Source organism: Egretta garzetta, unplaced genomic scaffold (genome assembly GCF_000687185.1).
Source record: "Egretta garzetta isolate BGI_Z169 unplaced genomic scaffold, ASM68718v1 scaffold287, whole genome shotgun sequence".
Classification (NCBI taxonomy): Eukaryota; Metazoa; Chordata; class Aves; order Pelecaniformes; family Ardeidae; genus Egretta; species Egretta garzetta.
Window position 1 is genome coordinate 4488886 of NW_009260435.1, and position 17591 is coordinate 4506476.

Here is a 17591-nt window from a genome sequence, read left to right on the forward strand (position 1 = left end):
GGGCGGCGCTGGGCGGGAAGCGGCGTCGGGGAGTCAAGGAGGGGAAACGGCTTCAGTGCTACCTTGTGCTACACGGGTTTTTTCCTTTCCCCTCCCCTGAAACGAATAAAATACCCGCAGAGTAACGTAGCCATGCGTGCTAAAGAGGACGCGGTACTCAAAAGTAACCGAATACTATTTTTGAAGGCTTGTCCATCCCCACACTTAGCACAAGGCGGTGCTTAGCAATTTCCTAATTTCAAGTACACTTACCAATGCTACTTATAAACAGTATTTGACACAGGTGCTTGCCTTTTCCCTCTATTTTATTGGTTCACAGCATAAACGTGAGTTTTACAAAGTCATAGCATTTGGGGTGAGGAAACTCAGAAGCGGTATTCGGCTGCGCTAGCCATGGACAGAACTTGCTCAGGCTTCTTGGAAAAATTCTGTCCTTAATCTAGAATACGTACCAGAGCTAGTTAGTTGCTATGTTGCCTGGGGAAAAAAAAAAGAAGAGAAAGTAAAAGTAAAGTAACACTAAGGATTTGCAAACAGCCTTGAAAATAAATTAAACATTCAATATTTTTTTTAAAAAAAAGCATTATTGACATAATTTGTACTTCAGTTGTAGTTAATTAAGACTGCACTTTTCTTTAGAGCTGAGCACATTGCCAGTAGCCCAACAAAAGTACATATGTGGATGAAATAGTGCCACAAGTATCACAAACTGTGAACGTAAGCAGTTGAGAAAGGTGCCAGCCCAGCAGCTCTGGAGCCTGCCATTTTCTGTCCCAAGGTAAGTAACATCACAGTAACATCATCCCTTTCTGCTGTTCCACAAAGTTGTTAAACCAAGTCAGAAAGGTTAGTGAGCACAATGGTAACGTTTCCCTGAGAAATCAAAAACCATTTTGAAACAAGTCCATCAATTTAAGAGACCACTGCCTAACACAAGGCCTTGGGATACCAGCTGTAGCTGTGTGCCACAGACACTGCTTTGGAGTGGTGGCATAAGCAGAAGACGACACAGCTGCAGTAAGTCATCTCGATCATCTACTCAAGGAAGGAATTTAAGAAGAAATGGGGTGAAATTCTCAACACTTAGTGAATGTTTGCAGAATTCTTGTTCACTTTGAAGTCAGTACAATGTATTCAGTAGTAGGGTTCAAGTTACACACACTTTCCACAATTCATTCAACCTTAATTCCTCAGATGAGGAAAATGTTTGTATCCTGCTCACAAGTTACAACTTTATTTCGCAAACTGAAGGAACAATATGTACTGAATATGTGCTCAGGAGAATTTATGTAACATTTGTTCACAACAGAAACTTTAGTGCCGACATGCTCTGCTGAAGTCGGTAAAAAAAATTTTGAAGCAAGTACAAAACATCCTAGAGCAGTAAAAATTCTCCTCACTATGTTTCGCATTCCATTCCATGCCCTTTCTTTAAACCTCTAGATGGCAAGAGTAACATTATGCAACATAAAAGCTTCATTTATGTATCTCTTGAAGATTAGAATCTTTCTAAAGAAAAATTATTTTGAAATCTTGCATTATATTGATGACTTTGGTATAGCTCAAGAATTCTAAAGAGCCGCTAGTCAACCAAGTTGGAAAAAGAATCATTTAGGAAAAAGGCAATTTACCAGATGATAAAAGCTGGATACATTCTACACGTGTACCAACAACTTGCCTCTGGTCTACAAGTGTGCACTATTTGTATAGTAATTGTTAGCCTGCAACCAAAAATAGATCCAAGAACCGTAATAAATCACCATTTTAAAGCAGTGTAAGTATGCCTGCTATTTCCTTTTAACAAATGGAAAATGCAAACATATTTACAATGTTATTGGGATGCAGATGCATGCCACTAACTTCTGTGAGAACTGAAGGACTTGCAGAAGCGATTTTAGGACTGCTGAGCATCCAGAACCAGTTCAGATCAAGAGGATCTGCAAATAATGTTTTAACAGCTGGCCCTAAAGCAGCAAACTTGTCTACCAGAAGCAGTCTGAAAAAAAACCACAAAACAAAACAAAACCAACAAATAACAAGGCATAACAAGAATGTAACTCTAGCTTTCTGTTGCTTAAGGTAAAGAGACAATACATCCTTTCTGCTAAATACAGTTTATGTAAAACATGTCAAAAGCACAAACTTCAGAAGCTACTTGTCATCCATGTTTCCCATTTATTCCTAAGGGTGCCCACTTGGGTGTCTTAACCGTTAATCTACTTTTGTTTGGGTAGACAAAAAACATTCTTTCCTTAAGTTTGCTAATTTTCATATCAACCGTGAGTAACTGTCAAACCACAATAATTTATCAATATTCAGTGTTGAAGGAAGCTGGACAAACAATACTTGCTGTATTAATTCATTATATTTGTGCCTCAGGTTACCTAAGAGTCATACCTTTCACGTAATGCTGATTTAAAACAACAAGAAAAAAGAATCTGTTAACCGCTTAAGTGAGCAGATAATTCTTAATCAAATTGAAGAGTGTGTCTCGTTATCTTTACTGGCATTGCTCAGAAGTTACTTTGGTAGGATGTTTCATAATGCTAAATGTCTGGAAAAATGGTTCCTTATGAAGCTGAAGGTCACTGAAATAATATACTTAGATTTAAGCAATCACTACAGGAATAAAGGATATTTCAAAGAACAGTCAAGTTTAGGAACAAGCAAAGCCATACAAAAACGCTTGTGGTTTGCCACTGAAGTTAAGCAAAGCTTTACAGATGCAACTCAGCTGGAGTTCCACAACAGATGTATAAAATAGAGTGGAAATGCCAACTGTGTAACAACTCCGTGGAATATTTCATACAAAATACTCCAGATACTTTTCATTATGTAACTTTTATTTGAGACACACGTTGTAAAAAAGTTCACATGGAATAATAAAATCATTGGAGCGTGAAGGTTTTTTTAGGGGTAGGGTTTGGGTTTTTTGTCTAAACACATCAATACACAAGTAATGGTTAGGTTTACAAGTTAACCACATGACAAGTTCACTTTTATCTGCAGGAGCTTTTCACATTACACCTTTATACCAGAGATAAAATGTGCTTAAACACACACAGTAGAACACTTCTATTTCAAAATTAAGCATTTTCTCAAGGACTATACTTTTTATTCTGAATTTAGTAGCTACACAGCATTAAAATAATTGTAATTGAAGTTTTATTTGCAAAAATGTTCGTAAGGCCATAGGAATGCACTAAAACACTTAGATTCACCAGAAACAAGAAAAATTAATGGAAATCCTGCTTTTGTGGGAGAAACAAATACAAGTTTTATTTAATGAGAATGGCATACGCAGTGCAGTGAATGGAGGAGAGGCCTATTATCACCTACAGACCAATCCGTATGAAGTTTAACATAGCAAAATTTCAGTTACATTAATAGATAACAAAGTAACAGATGCATTTTCACAAACACCACACTTACGTGTTTTACATTATTACTCATGTACTTTCAAATCATTACCCATTCACAATATTTTAATGTGATATGTATATTCAAGACTCCGTTATTCACTTGTGAAAATGATCCACTTAATTCACTTGACTTCAGCAGACTAGTATGGGAACGGTACTTACAATGGGAAATACTTTCTGTAAAAAGAACTACAGGTCTGAAAAGTCAATTAGCATTTTTGAGACTGTCCCCCAAATAGAAAAGTGAGCTGCGTTAAGTTTCATGAGTGGTTTTAAGCTTTAGCAATAATAGAACTTCCAGACAGTAAGTAAACCAAATATTCTATACACACTCAACAAAATATTCTTGTGCGTGTTTTGCTGAGCACAAACTAAAAGCTAAAATTGCAAAGCACTGAGACCAGTTTGTTTTTTGTTTAGCTTTTTTTTTTTTTAAACCATTTAGAAAAAAAATTCATCAAGATACAGTGCACAGACATGGGGCTGAGAAAAAGATTTCCTAAAACTCAATAGCATAAACAGCATTCTTGTTTTATCGAAATGCACCAAAAAATGTCTGCCTTTCCTGAAAGGTTAATGGCAATTTCTGGAACAAAACAGAAATATATTTGCTGCTTAAAGAATAATAATTACATGACTTTCATTCTAATGGACACTAGAACACTAACTAGTTGAGGTATAGTTAAGAGTCCTTCAAAATTTAGATTATATCATCTTCAGCGAAGTAGCAACAGAGACTGCACAAAGCAATCATAGTGATATTAGAAAAGCCTGTAGTACCCAGCATCTGATGCATAGGCAGAACATACCATTTATCATCACCCGCTTGTCTAAAGGAAAATATAGCTAAAAAAATTCCCAGTAAAACATACAGCCAATTTGCACGCTAAGATACAGCACATTTTTCAATGTCTGACAAGGCAGACTGTACACAGAAAGAGGTCTATACTGACCAAAAGTTAGCACACCAATAAAGTGCAGCCACTCAGCCATTTAATACTGCTGGAGAAGAGGGGTGGGGGCAAAACAACAAAGGAAGAGAGAGAAATCTGCATTTTACCTTATCCATAAGACCACATGAAATTAGAATTCTTCAGTTTCAGCAGGGGACAACAAAATTGCATTAAATTCTTCTACAAATAGAAAAACATGAACTTTACATGAACATTAAGCAAGGTGAAATATTTACTGCATTATTTTATCATGCATAAAGTGAATTTCCTATGGTCTTACCTCACATTTATGTACAGTTTAGCACAGCTAAATGTAAGAAAATAGCAAGTTTTTTTTTCTCTCCCCCTCCCCCCACCCCCCTACAGAGCAGATACCCCAACTTGCTGCTGCTTCAAGAAGCACTTCATAGACTCTACTACTTACTTACAGGCTCTTTCAAAGGGAAGTTCATGGAGACTAATATCGAATGAACATTTAACCACACAGCGAAGACAGGAAAAACAATACAAAGCATTCTGTAAACGGTGCCAAACACAGAACATGTCAGTTTTGGTTTGCAGACAACCCCTGAGATAAAAATCAAAGTATTACGACACCAAATAGTCAGAGGTAAATTACTGAAAATAAACAACATTCATAATTGGTGTCACAACACTTTCTGTATAGAAGCACTTTTTTTCCCCATACAGAAAACATAACTGCTTTAGGCTGCCCGAGAAAAAAATCAAGGGTAGACAACAGAGCAGTTAGGGTTGCTTTTTTTTTTCACTAAACCTTGTTGCCATGAAGATTTTTCTGTTTTAGTGCAGCAACATCGGTTTATGAGATTCACCATCTAGTTACAGTAACTATTTCTATTGAACTACATGTGGGGACAGGTTGATAACCACTTCAAACTTTATGGAACCAGCTACTACTGTTAAACCTTTTACAATCAAAAGTTTTTACATCTAACGCTATTGGCCCGTTCACTTTCAAAACATTTACAACAGACCTAGAGATGACAAATTCAGTACCTGACACCACAAAATGAAGCAGTTACCTGTGGTAACAACCAACTCACTGTTTACAGCCCCAGACAATGTAGTGAAGCAAAAACAAGCACGTCAGACATTAACTGTGGCAATGACAGAATGCACCTATCCCCTAATAACAAACATGCTGGGCACAAACTTGTAGTTAAAGCTTACAATGGTCCAAGTTTGGCACATCAACAGAACTAAAGCACCTGTTTTAATTGCTCATCGAGGAAAGTTTTCAGAAGACAATAAAAAAGTAGTAGAACAAAGACTAGGTTATACAATGCTCAGTTGAGTAAAAAAGGCAACTACATTTCAACTCTGCTTCTAACAGTCTAGGTCACTGTACCAGTTTTTGATGAAAAAAAATAACTGCTCAAGCAGACCAAAGAGGGCTTCACACATTCATCATTAACTGCATAACTAGTAGTACATTATAGCCCTAATGTGACCATTTCCTTAGAGCCAGAACTTGATAAACTTTAGCAACTGCACAGGAAGCCAGTTTTTGGATGCCTGCATTGTCAAGGGTCAAAGCCTACAGACACTAACAAACTGAACTATCCTTAGCATTACAGTAGAAATGGAAGTCACCTTTAGAAGCAGTCATTTCTGAACAAATGAATAATCCACAATGAGGTTACTCAAAACCCATGCACTCAGCTTCCACAAGCCACTTAAAGTGATAGTGATGAGGCCTATTTGTGACGATGATTTCAACTCCAGAGTGTACTTCCTCATCAGAAACAAAAAAAGGTGCAGACAGTTTGAGCTAACAAATGGAAGTTAAGTGAGGAAAGACACTGTGTTTATTCAAATAACTGAAAAGTGCATCTGTGAATCAAGACAGTGACTGGCAATTCGGAGCACAACTTTGCTAAGTCTGGTAAAGAAAGAAAAGCAACATACTACATTCAGAATAGAAGCCATAGCTTCTGCATTAACAGATTTGTGCATCTAAGAGACAAAATCCATACAAATTGTTAAATGGCAATTGTTACAGTAATTCTTATCACTAGAGTGTCAACATCCATACTGCAGTCATGGCCACAAGTATACAGCATAGAAAATAATGGAACTGAGACTTAATTTTTCCCCTGGCTCTTCTGCTTGAAAATAAATGTGTTTAAAAAGAGAAAGAAAAACCTGCACAAATCTGTTAAGAATCTTACAAGTCAAACTGTGCAAATACAAATGTAAGATTGTGCTGTAACAGGCAGTAAGAGGCCAATATGGATGTGCAAAGTTAAAAGAAACATAGCAGCTTTTGCAACAGGCAATAAAACAGAAAGTAAAAAAGGAAAACAAGTTAACTCTTGCATTTGTGTCTCCACTTCATAGCTTCCATATCTGAGAAAGAAGAGCCTGACAGGTCAATAGGCTTAGTAAGCAAAATCCACTTGGTACTTTGTGTATCGCAGTCTACGTTCAATGGAGCTCTCAGCAGCAGCTTGGTGGTATTATTTCTGAGGCTTTGTGACCCTGTGCTTTCAAAGAAGCAGAAAAGGTTCTAAGTGTGCTGCAGTCTATCATTAGAAGTTCATCAAAGTAGCGTGCATCGAAAGAAGCTGCTCTTCTTAGATCGATTTTCTGTTATTTTTACTGGCCCACCTGCCCCTGATGAACTGTTGTCATTCTGAAAGAGAAAAGAATATCAACATCAAAAAATGCAGAAAAAGTAAGTCTAGCTTTCCCAGTTTCCCTCCCCACCGCACCCCTTGAAAAGCAGTAACCAGAGCGGTGGTTTGTTGCAGCTTGAGCTCCGCAATTATCCAGACCCTGTTATCACCCAGTAAAACTGCCTACTTTAAAAAGAAACATTTATTCAACAATCCAGATCTCAAGTGAAGGAGTGTCTACGTAATTTGATATTTAATAAAGCAAGGATCACACTGTTACATTTCAAAAGAACACATGGGCTTCAGGCTGCCCAATGTTAATGTTCATGCAAAATAAAGAACCATTACACACTGATGTGTAATAAAGTCTGATAAAGCACTGTTTGCTCAAATTTGATCTAGCATCCATCCACTGTAATCCCCAGGAGTTTTTTGGTAGGGCTGCTACTCAGCCAGCTATTATAGCAATCATTTCAATGTATCTAGTTTGTATGCCAATTGGAAATACAAACCATTTTTCTGTTGAGCTTTGTCATAATGTCCCGTGCAAGTGTGAAAAATGCCTGGTGAGGAGCAGAAATAAGAAAAAAAAAAAAAGTTAGTCACAAGACACATTCAAGATAAAGTAGACTTGGAGTAGCCAGACACATTAATAATACAGTATTCTATAGGCCACTGCTAGCACTTTGAGTCGCAAGGCATTCTGTGTGCAAGCAATAGTTGTTTACTTAAAACTGCAATAAACATCCTTAAGAAGAAAAAAATATTTATTTTTAGCCTCCATCCCTCGAATCTTTGAAGCAAGTAAACAGACTTTCCCATCTCATACCTCTTGGGAAAAAAAAAAAAAAACCAAACCTGCTGAAGAGAAGACTGCATACACTAAATACTTCACTTCTCTCTCTTTTTTTTTTTTTTTGGCCAAACTGCACTGTGCATTGCAACTAGAAACCCACAGGGAGGTTTGAGGATGGCACACCTGGGAATTCACATTAAGGTAGCTTGCTTTCTGTGCTCCAGAACTTTTGCTCCTGGGCTATTTATAATGTTATTTCTAATTCCAACATCCCTATTAAACACATCCCCCACCAAAACCCAACTCTGGCAAATCTCAGCATCTCAGACTTCAATGTATGAAGGAATGGAGAAACTTCTGTAGCAGAAAAATTCTGCAATTCTCCAGAAGCAGGGAAAAGCAAGATTTTAGGCTATCTGGAGATATCAACAACCCAAGGACAGTTGCAGAATGTAAAAAACTGTAAATATTTCACCTCTCATTGTGTTTGGAATATATCCACAGACATTCGTTTAATGCAAATAAATCACAACAAATAAAATAAATTAATTTACTTCCGATCGCAACAATATCACAATTGTGTCATTCCTCACAAGCTAAGCATTTGGTGGAAAGACGACTAAATTGTTCCTTGCTGAATGCCTATCCCATCTGCATTTTTTAATGCTTTCTTCACTATTCATGTGAAAATTTAAAAAAATATTCAGGTAGCCAAGTCATTTGGAGTAAGCACAAACTAATGTTGTACATCTAGTGACCTACAGGAGTTAAAATGAAATTGCAGAGCATGTCACGAAAGAGCAGGTCAACCACCTGGAGGAATTAATGAAAAAGATAGGCACTTTTTATTAGAAGACTACTGCTATCCACCACTGGTATGGTCTGCTGTAAGAATCATAATGACACTGTGAAAATCAGGTCAAGCACTAGTCCAGATGCAGCATGATGCAAGTAAGTCCATTCTAACTATATTGTAAAACAATTACCCTGAAATCAGAAAAAAAAAAAACCCCACTTGGCTGGCATGGCATCAGTCATGTTATTTTAAAGTAACAATCCTTTTAGTTTCTAGTTAATTGGTTAGCTGCATGATCTGAATTAAGCGTGTGTTTGGAGGACTTTTAAAAGATATCCCATCAATACACATCGAAAGGCTTTTAGATGATTAGGTACAGGAACAACATTGAAGACCAGGTCTGCCTTATCTGAATGAATGAATCTCAATGTAACTGCCTGTTGATAACATATTACTTTCTTATCCATGCTTTTCATAGAGTTAAGATCCTCCCTCCACTTTCCCTGAGATGACAGGAGCAATTCATGGTAAGATGGACTGGAGTTGAGCCACTCTTCCTTCCGATTCTATTTCCTTATGCTCTCACAAATAGGGATCTTGCAGGTTTAGCACAATATTTATTTGCAGGAAAACAGATTGCAAGTCTATAGATAGAGTATTATAATCCTTATTCCTCCTCTAACATCAGCTTATGACGGTCTATGCTGGTGTTCCAGGTTAATGTACGAATCTTCAGTCTCATCTGCATAGCACATATTTAGAAGTAACCTGAAAGTTCCTTGACACAGTAGCACGTTATTCTGAAAGTAAAGAATCTTGAACCCAACTTCCTGCACAAAACATTGTTCTAAAATTACACCTATTCCCCATCCAAAAGCAACGCAATTTAAGTAGTGAGGCACAGAAGTGTAAAGCAACTGTTTGCTACAGTAACAGTAAACCACTCTGTTAACATCCATTTAAAAAACAATTCCAGACATTACCAAAAAATAAGAAATGCTGGATTTTAAAGAAGCTCTCTCTATATAACAAGACTGGTGACCCAGGAGCACAGTTGGGACTTCAGGTCCCAGATCAGGTTAGAAAGCCCAGTACATCATGATACATGCCTCAATAGTAGTAGTTCAACACCCATCACTTACCTCTTCCACATTTATGCTGGATTTTGCACTTGTCTCCAAAAATTTGATTCCATAATCAATTGCTAACTGGAAGAGAGGTTAAAGTTTTTCAGTGTTTTTGAAGTTCCTTTGTAAAAGGCATATTTCACGTATGTTCATAATAGAATAGATACTGTATGATGCAGCAAGCTTTAAAAACAAAACCAAACAAGCTTAATTTCTGCTTTTCTCTTGCAAAAACGTTAAAGTTACTGGACAATTAGACAAAATATTAGAACAGGCCATACCCTCAGGTAAATTCAAAACCAACAAAGAGATTAATTGCTCACAAAAGATTTATTTAGGACCTAAAAGAACAGTAAGATAGATTCTTCACTGATATGGAAAACAAGCTGTGTAACTATCAACTGCATTACTTTAGCTGTGTACATGACAGATTTTATAGTATTCTTTCTTGCTTGTTCGTTCTACAGAACAACTCATTACTTAAAGCTTTAATAACAATACTTACAAGAGTAAGTAACCACCATGGCGAACTGAGTACAATATGATCCAACTATATACAAAGCTTTATATTGACATTTAGAATACTTCATGCTATAGCAAAGGTTAATGTTCTTTACCGGATATTCCCCTCAAGACAATAGCACCATTAAGTTTATTCAAACTTGAAGACAGTCAAGTGCTATTTAAAAAACAAAAAACTCAAACTCAGCATCCTGTAATACATAAAGGTTTCTGAAACAAGAGATTTAAGGCCCATTATCTCTCATATGCCTAAAACATACCAAATATCCAGCAGCCAAAATCCTAAGAAAAGTAGGCTCCTACATAAGGTAAGACACCAAAGCTTACCTTCTCCCCCTTTTCTTTTGAGACTTGTCTTTTTTCATTCATATCGCATTTGTTACCCAGAATCATTCTTTCTACATCTGAAGAGGCATGCTGAAAGAAGCAAAAGTAATCTCTCAGAAACAAAATGCATCATTACTTAGAAGAAACTTACCTGTCAAACTCACCCACAAACGAGTATTTTATTTTTAAAAAGTTACCTAATGTGAAGGCATTACTGAGAAAGAGACTGACTTTTGAAACAAGCAATTTCATATTTAAACATTAAATTATGTTGGAATAAATACTCCTAGATGAAATTTGCCTGAATATTATTGCAGATCAAGTACAGTACCATGAGCTCTGTGCCAGGTTGCGCACAGGCACACGGCTATTCTGGAAACGTAACGGTACACACTTTACTTTGAAGTGGTGCATGGACATCTGGGGTATTTGGTTGGAGTATCATTATGCAATACATTTGCATTTTTTAAAATAGATTACTAATAAAAGGCTTTTAAAGTAATAATCACTTCAACAAGAGAACTTTTCTAGCCCAGTCACTATGGGATCAAACTGGTCACTAATACAGGAATTTTGCTTAAGAGTCAAAGAATGATACTAAAGAAAAGCCCAATGAAAAACAGTAGGATTCTGTTACCTATCTACAGCTTCACTAAAATTAAGATTTCTCCTCTAACTTCATAATGACCTATCCTTACTTGACAGCATGTCCCATTAAATAATTTACAATGAGGTAGCAGGAAGGAAGCTTACCCAAGACCAAATGAAAAGGTCAAAAAAAAATCTCTAACTGGACAAACACACAATACAGTAACAACTGAAATTAGACAGATCTGTCATCTTCTCAGTGAAAGGCAGACACCCTAAGAACCTGCTCCTTCCCATTCCTTAGACACACCCAAAAGCAAAAAAGAATAGAAGTCATAGAGTAAGAGCAGTTGTGAAACAATTTATGCTTACTTTTTAAACTTAAGTTTTCTACCTTCTATCCCTAGATGAATGAGATCATATTCTCCCCATTAATAACCACTCTTGCATTCACTGCACAGTCTCATTTGGCCATATATCTTGCCTACTATAATGAAAGTGAACAATTACTTGATTATTATTTGTCCCAGGGAAACCGTAAGATGGAGTAAGTATTTTCCAAAGCACCTACCTCCTCTATGTTTCTTATCCAGTTTTTTATGTTGTCAAAAGACTTCTCATTTGTGATGTCATACACCAGCATAATTCCCTAAATAAAATTAAGACGGTCCAGTTAGATGAGCTAGCACTGTTGGTTGACTTTTGATGTATGCTGTTGGCTTGATTATACTTGCAGGAAGTCCAACATATGACTTCTGCCCTTATAATCCTTTCTCAAAGCACTATGCCACTACTGAGAATTTACCGAAAATATTACTATCTAATGTTTTTTGTCACTGTTAGAGGTCAAAGACAGCACCTAATATGAAGTTTTAGATTATTAGCCTAGTCAGGAAAAGTTTAGAAATTCTACTACAACAGCAACCAGGACTCTACTGTTAAAGTCAAGTTTAGAAGTAGCAGCTTTAAGCAGTCACAGATGACAGACCTGTGAGATCCAGTCTGCTGGGGCCAGTAGATACTTACAGCAAAGCTAACACTAGGTACTCTCCCAGAAGCTTTAGCTCTTTCAGACAGTTATGTATGTATACTAGTGTAGGCTCTCAACAGTTAGCAAAGCATGGGAAACCACACAACAGCTTCATTACGGACAGATTGCCAGGTTCACCTCCATTCCTTATTGCCTTTCACATCATTCCTCATAGGACAAAGAAAAGTCCTTGGCCATGGACTGGGAGGTGTGGAGAAGACCACGTCACTGCCAAATCCTTTTTAAGTACTAGAAGGCTCTAACACAGAGCCACAACCATTACTATTTCTCCCCATCTGTATTCTGTAACAGTGGAGTTATTTGGACCCACAGCCAGCCTATGAATGGAACGGATATGTTCACAAAAAGCGGTAAGAACATGCAGTAGCAGCATAGCTAGTAATCAGCAAGTTGAAATTAACAGTGTCCCAACATAAAGTATCTCAAATCATAGCATTAAGAACCACTATAAGCAGTTGTGCCACAAAGAGTGCAGGTTCTAAGTCAGTTATTTGACTTCAAGTCCTTCTCAATGGAAGAAAAAGTAACAGTAGCTTTTGTAGGTGACTGTATTTCTCGCCCAAATTCTTCATTCTCTACTGGCTGAAGGAAAAGCAATTCAGTGAAATACACTTTTCATATTAAAATCATTCAGTACCTATTTTTCAAACACTTCAAATATTTAAAGGGGTTGATTGCATTAAAAAAAATGTGTCTGGTTAAAGCTTAGCAACTTAGCTTATTATATCTGCAGAAATTTTAATTATATTAAAGATGACAATAGGTCTTGAAGTTTCATCACAAAAACAGAACTAGGCAAAGTACCAGCAGGTCTAAAAATGAAGAACAAAAACAACCCCAAAACAAAAAAAACCCCAATGAAACCACAAATTTTATTCCCCGCATCTCAAGCCACAATTATCCAATCCTCCAGTTCAAGACTTACATGATATAACCTTAAGAACAGCAAACCAGTTACACTAGTTGTGCCTAATTTTTTTTGAAGTGAGAGCACTCACCATAGCTCCTCTGTAGTAAGCTGTTGTGATTGTGCGGAATCTCTCCTGGCCTGCTGTATCCCTAAAATTCAGTGAGAACAAGTATTTGTTGGAGGTGAACTTTATGCTCTTCTGTACTTAGAGATGTCTTTTTAAACAGAGTAGCAATGTATTGATAATCACTATTAAGAAAAAATACCATTTAGAAGCTGTTTGCACAAGTTTTTTCAGCCCTCAACATCTTCCTCACTCCCAAGCTATCCTACTTACAAGTGGTTATAGCAGCACCAAAAATATGGCACAAAAGCATTTAAATTTTCATGCAAGCAATAAAACTCAGCATTACACAGCCTTCCCTAGAATAATTAAATAAGGCAGCTCTGATGCATCCAAGTCCTGCATTAAACAAAAATGAAAACATGCAGCAAATATTTTAGAATAGTGCATTTTCACATACAGTTAGCTATTAAAATCAGCCACTATACCTTAGTGTGCTGATATTTTATCCTAGATGACTTCAAAGCAGTATCTGTCTGTGAGTGAAGAAGAGGACCAAAGTGTTTGGCTACCAGTCACACCTAGGGGGAGCTGAACCCCACAGGCCTGACAAAAAAACAGCTTTTTGACTTACATACCAGACAGAAAATCTGTACCAACCACTTCTGGCACTTCATTTCCTTAGTCACACGAATTCTGGCTTGCATGCAAGTATCACGACTATCTTTGCTAGAAATTGAGAAATCAGCAAGAGCCCTACACACACCAGTAGCATTTAAAGTGTTTGGCACATGTAACAATGCTACTCCAAAAATACTCATCTGCTGCTATCAGGAGGCTCAGTCTCTACTAACCCACCACGCAAAGGAGTATGACCACTCACCTGTGCCTTTGTGAGTAAAACTGGATATCAAAGTATCAGAGGAAATTACATTTTATTAGGTTGTATGTTTTAGTTTACAGCTATGGAGTTAATACTTCTCTTCCACCCAGAATAGCTAAAAGCGCATTTAAGAGAGCAGCTTTTGATAAAATAGGAAGTTGCTGTAATGCTCACATGTGAAAAGGTTATTTCCTGTGCTACTGAAGCAGAACCACTCCAAGAGCAAGCTAGAAGCAAGCATAAACCTGATGGCCAGTCAATGAATAAAAGGTATGAAACATCAGGTACACCCAGGCTCAAAAGCAATAAAGTATTGCTGCTCAAAGATAATTCAAGACCCACTGAACACTTTAATTACTTCGGAATACTTACCATATCTGTAGCTTGATTTTCTTTCCATCTAATTCTATTGTTCTGATCTTAAAGTCGATTCCTGCCAGAGAAAGAGATACTCTAAGTTTTGCAATAAATGAAAAGGAAGTGTTCCATTTCCTTTTGACAAGTTGGTAAGAGCAAACTGAGGCAAAAGAATTATTCTGAAGTTGTAATTTCTTCCAAACACTAGGAAGTGCTGAGGATGCACAAAGGTTTTCAGCTGCATCCCACATGTCAAGGGTAAATTATTCCACACAATGAAAATAGACCACACTCAGACTCACTCCTAGAGTTAGTCAAGATTATGAGAGTAAGAATTAATCTCAAAATTCTTCCATTTTACACTGATAAGGTCACCAGTTTGAATGCATATTTTTCTCAGCTTCTGAATAGCCCCTGCAGTTCAAATCAATTCCCTTGAACCTCTGCTCTGAGAAAAAAATACATACTGTGACCCCTTTGCTCCTTTTCAAAACTGGCATCTACTTTTGAAAACTGATGTTTAATGCAGCCTAATCAGACATCACAGTAAATGGTAAAGCATCACAGGAGATAAAAGCTATACAGATAGTTACCAAAGGAGGCTGAAGTAGATCATGCATGGGATTTTTTTCAAGAACTTAGGAGTAACTTAAGACTTTCTAGGAAGCTCCAAAAGGTAACAAGAAAACTCTTCTCTCCTTTGCAACCCCCCCTTATACTTCCACATGGTACCCACCAGTTCTGATATTGATTTTGAAGACAGATTTTAAGCCATAAGTGAAAAAAAAAAAGTAATTATTTCAGAAGGGCTTAATAATGTCTTTTAAGGTTTAGAAGGATGCATGAATCAAACCCAACACTTCCAAACAGACTTTACCCTGGACTACATGAACTTTCACATATCTAAACCTGTACTATAACATAGCGCAAATTGAGACTGCTCAAGTCCCACCACATGATTGCCAGATTTTTGAATCCCAGGACAGCCACCCCCATGTACCTCCCAATTACTCTGCTTTGAAACTAATGGCCCATTTTTGTTCTTCACTGAATCTTAAATAGTTACTTGATATTTAGTCATAGTCTGTAAAAGATTGGGGGTGGGGTGGGGTGGGTATAGGTAATTTTATGTAATTTCCTCTTTTATCAGATGTAATTTAAGTGACAATTATCAAGAGTATCTTAATTGGGAAAATGCTGTTTCTAGCTTTAAGAATTCATCCCTCACTTAAATAGGAAGCAACAGGATTTTTTAATGTATTAAGTAGCATTTGAATATGAAATATGTGCATTAATTAACTATTTGACTTTCATTCTTCTCACATGCGATATTAATATTTTAATATACTGAAAATACCAAGCTTTATCCACTTAATCTTTATGTGCTACGTAGTTTAGCACATTAGTTAGAGTACAAATTATGAGCAGAAATATCACATCAGCACTTTTAACAGCATATAATTAATTGCATTAATTTAAAATGCTATGACTACTGCTACAATTGCAGTTTCCCAAGATTCAGTAGTAGATTTACAGGCAAAGAGATACTTTCATTAACACGCATTCTTCTAAAAATGATGTAAAAATGATGCATACTTCAAAAAATCCTTATTATATGTAACAGAAGTTTGGCGAGTGTTTCCATTTTACATTTGATAGGATTTTGTGTCTCTCCTGTTGTACAGATTTTTCTCCTAACTAGGTGCAACACCTGCTGAAATCACAGGTAATTGTATTCAGGTCTAAAACCAAATGACCTTTGCTCTGCATAGATTTTCTTTTGGCCTCAAAGGTGTAATGGTTATAAAGCACAAATACAGACTTTTCTGGAAAGGGTATTGCATCACAGACAACAGTAAATTAAATCAGCTTTAAAAGCTCCCTTGTGTCTAGGAAGTCTTAGAATTAAGTTTAACAACATTGGGAAAGCTAGATTCAGACTACTGTGGTTTAAAGATAATCCTGCATGGACTGAAAGACTCCTGTAGGGATGGTTTTCTGAAAAAGCAAGCTTGTGCTGCAGGTAGATACCCACGTGCGCCAATCCATGCCTTGCACAGAGTGGTTTCTTGCGGTTTGTCATTTCCCTGGCAGCACCAAAATGATTTATACAACCATTCTTTTGATTGCTTCTTAAACTCAGGATCTGCACAAAGAAATATCTTCTCGGCACTTAAGATTTCTAGTAGGAACTTCACCAAAATTCTCAAATAAAGATGAATTTCAAAGCTAAAAGAAGAATATAAAGGGGAAGGCCATAAATACCTCTGTTATGATGCTAAGAATTTTAACAAATACAAATGCAACTGCAACTTTTTAGAAGCTAAAACGAACTAGAAACTAGCGTTTCTTTTGTTCTTTCAGTTCAGTAACAGGAAGTGGTGAGCTGCAAACATTCGTAGAGCAAGCCTGGTGACATGTGCTACCACTTCCTGCCAAGTCCACTTGCATGGCTAGGTATGAGCATGTCTTGGTTACAGTTAAATTTAAATTACACCATGTAAAACACACTAATGACTACAGCATTTCAAAAGTAATTATTAACAGAAAGTTTCCTTTAGCAAGGAATTCTTATTTTGCACATTCACACACTGGGATACAGAAGTCTGAAAAGACACTCGGATCTAATACGAGTCATTCATGTGTGAGAAAGTTTGATTGCAAAGGATTACACAGCTTTCACAGTTTTAAAATGCCATGTGCAATGCTGTTCTTTCCAGTACAGAGAAAAAGCCCAGAAACTTTTGGATGTCCACCTGAAGTTAAATTTTAGAAGCCTTTAAAAAACAGAGACCCAGATTAATTCTTAAAATGCAAAGGCTAGCAGGATGATTACTTTTAACCGCTGAAGTGGAGTTGCCACACACAAGTCTGACACGCTGGTGTCCACCTAGCAAGTCAGTACATATTACATATGGATACAAGAGCATCTGTTGCAGGAGTAACAAACTTGCGGTCTGCAAGGGTCCAAGTTGAGACCTGAACCGTGCATTGGTTAGGACTGTAATTGCTTGCATTTCCCTTGCAGCATGGGGTAAAAGCAGCTGAGTGCTTACTGTTCTTCAAAATCCTTTTCAGATCCTTGCTAACTGTAGGCCAGAGATGCATGCTCTCTCCTCACTTCACTGAAGGCATTTCCTCCTGCAGCTTCCAGCA

General features: G+C 37.0%; 1 protein-coding gene across 1 annotated transcript; it reads right to left on the bottom strand.

Annotated features, from left to right (window-relative positions):
* Positions 1 to 297: 297 nt before the first annotated feature.
* Positions 298 to 14686, bottom strand: RAB8B (RAB8B, member RAS oncogene family). Its single transcript, XM_009643943.2, has 7 exons — positions 14451 to 14686; positions 13220 to 13280; positions 11742 to 11819; positions 10583 to 10672; positions 9749 to 9814; positions 7527 to 7577; positions 298 to 7031 (listed from the first exon to the last, which is right to left on the bottom strand). Exons 1-7 carry the CDS (start codon positions 14684 to 14686, stop codon positions 6939 to 6941), a joined length of 675 nt encoding a protein of 224 aa, XP_009642238.2. The 3' UTR covers positions 298 to 6938.
* Positions 14687 to 17591: the final 2905 nt, after the last annotated feature.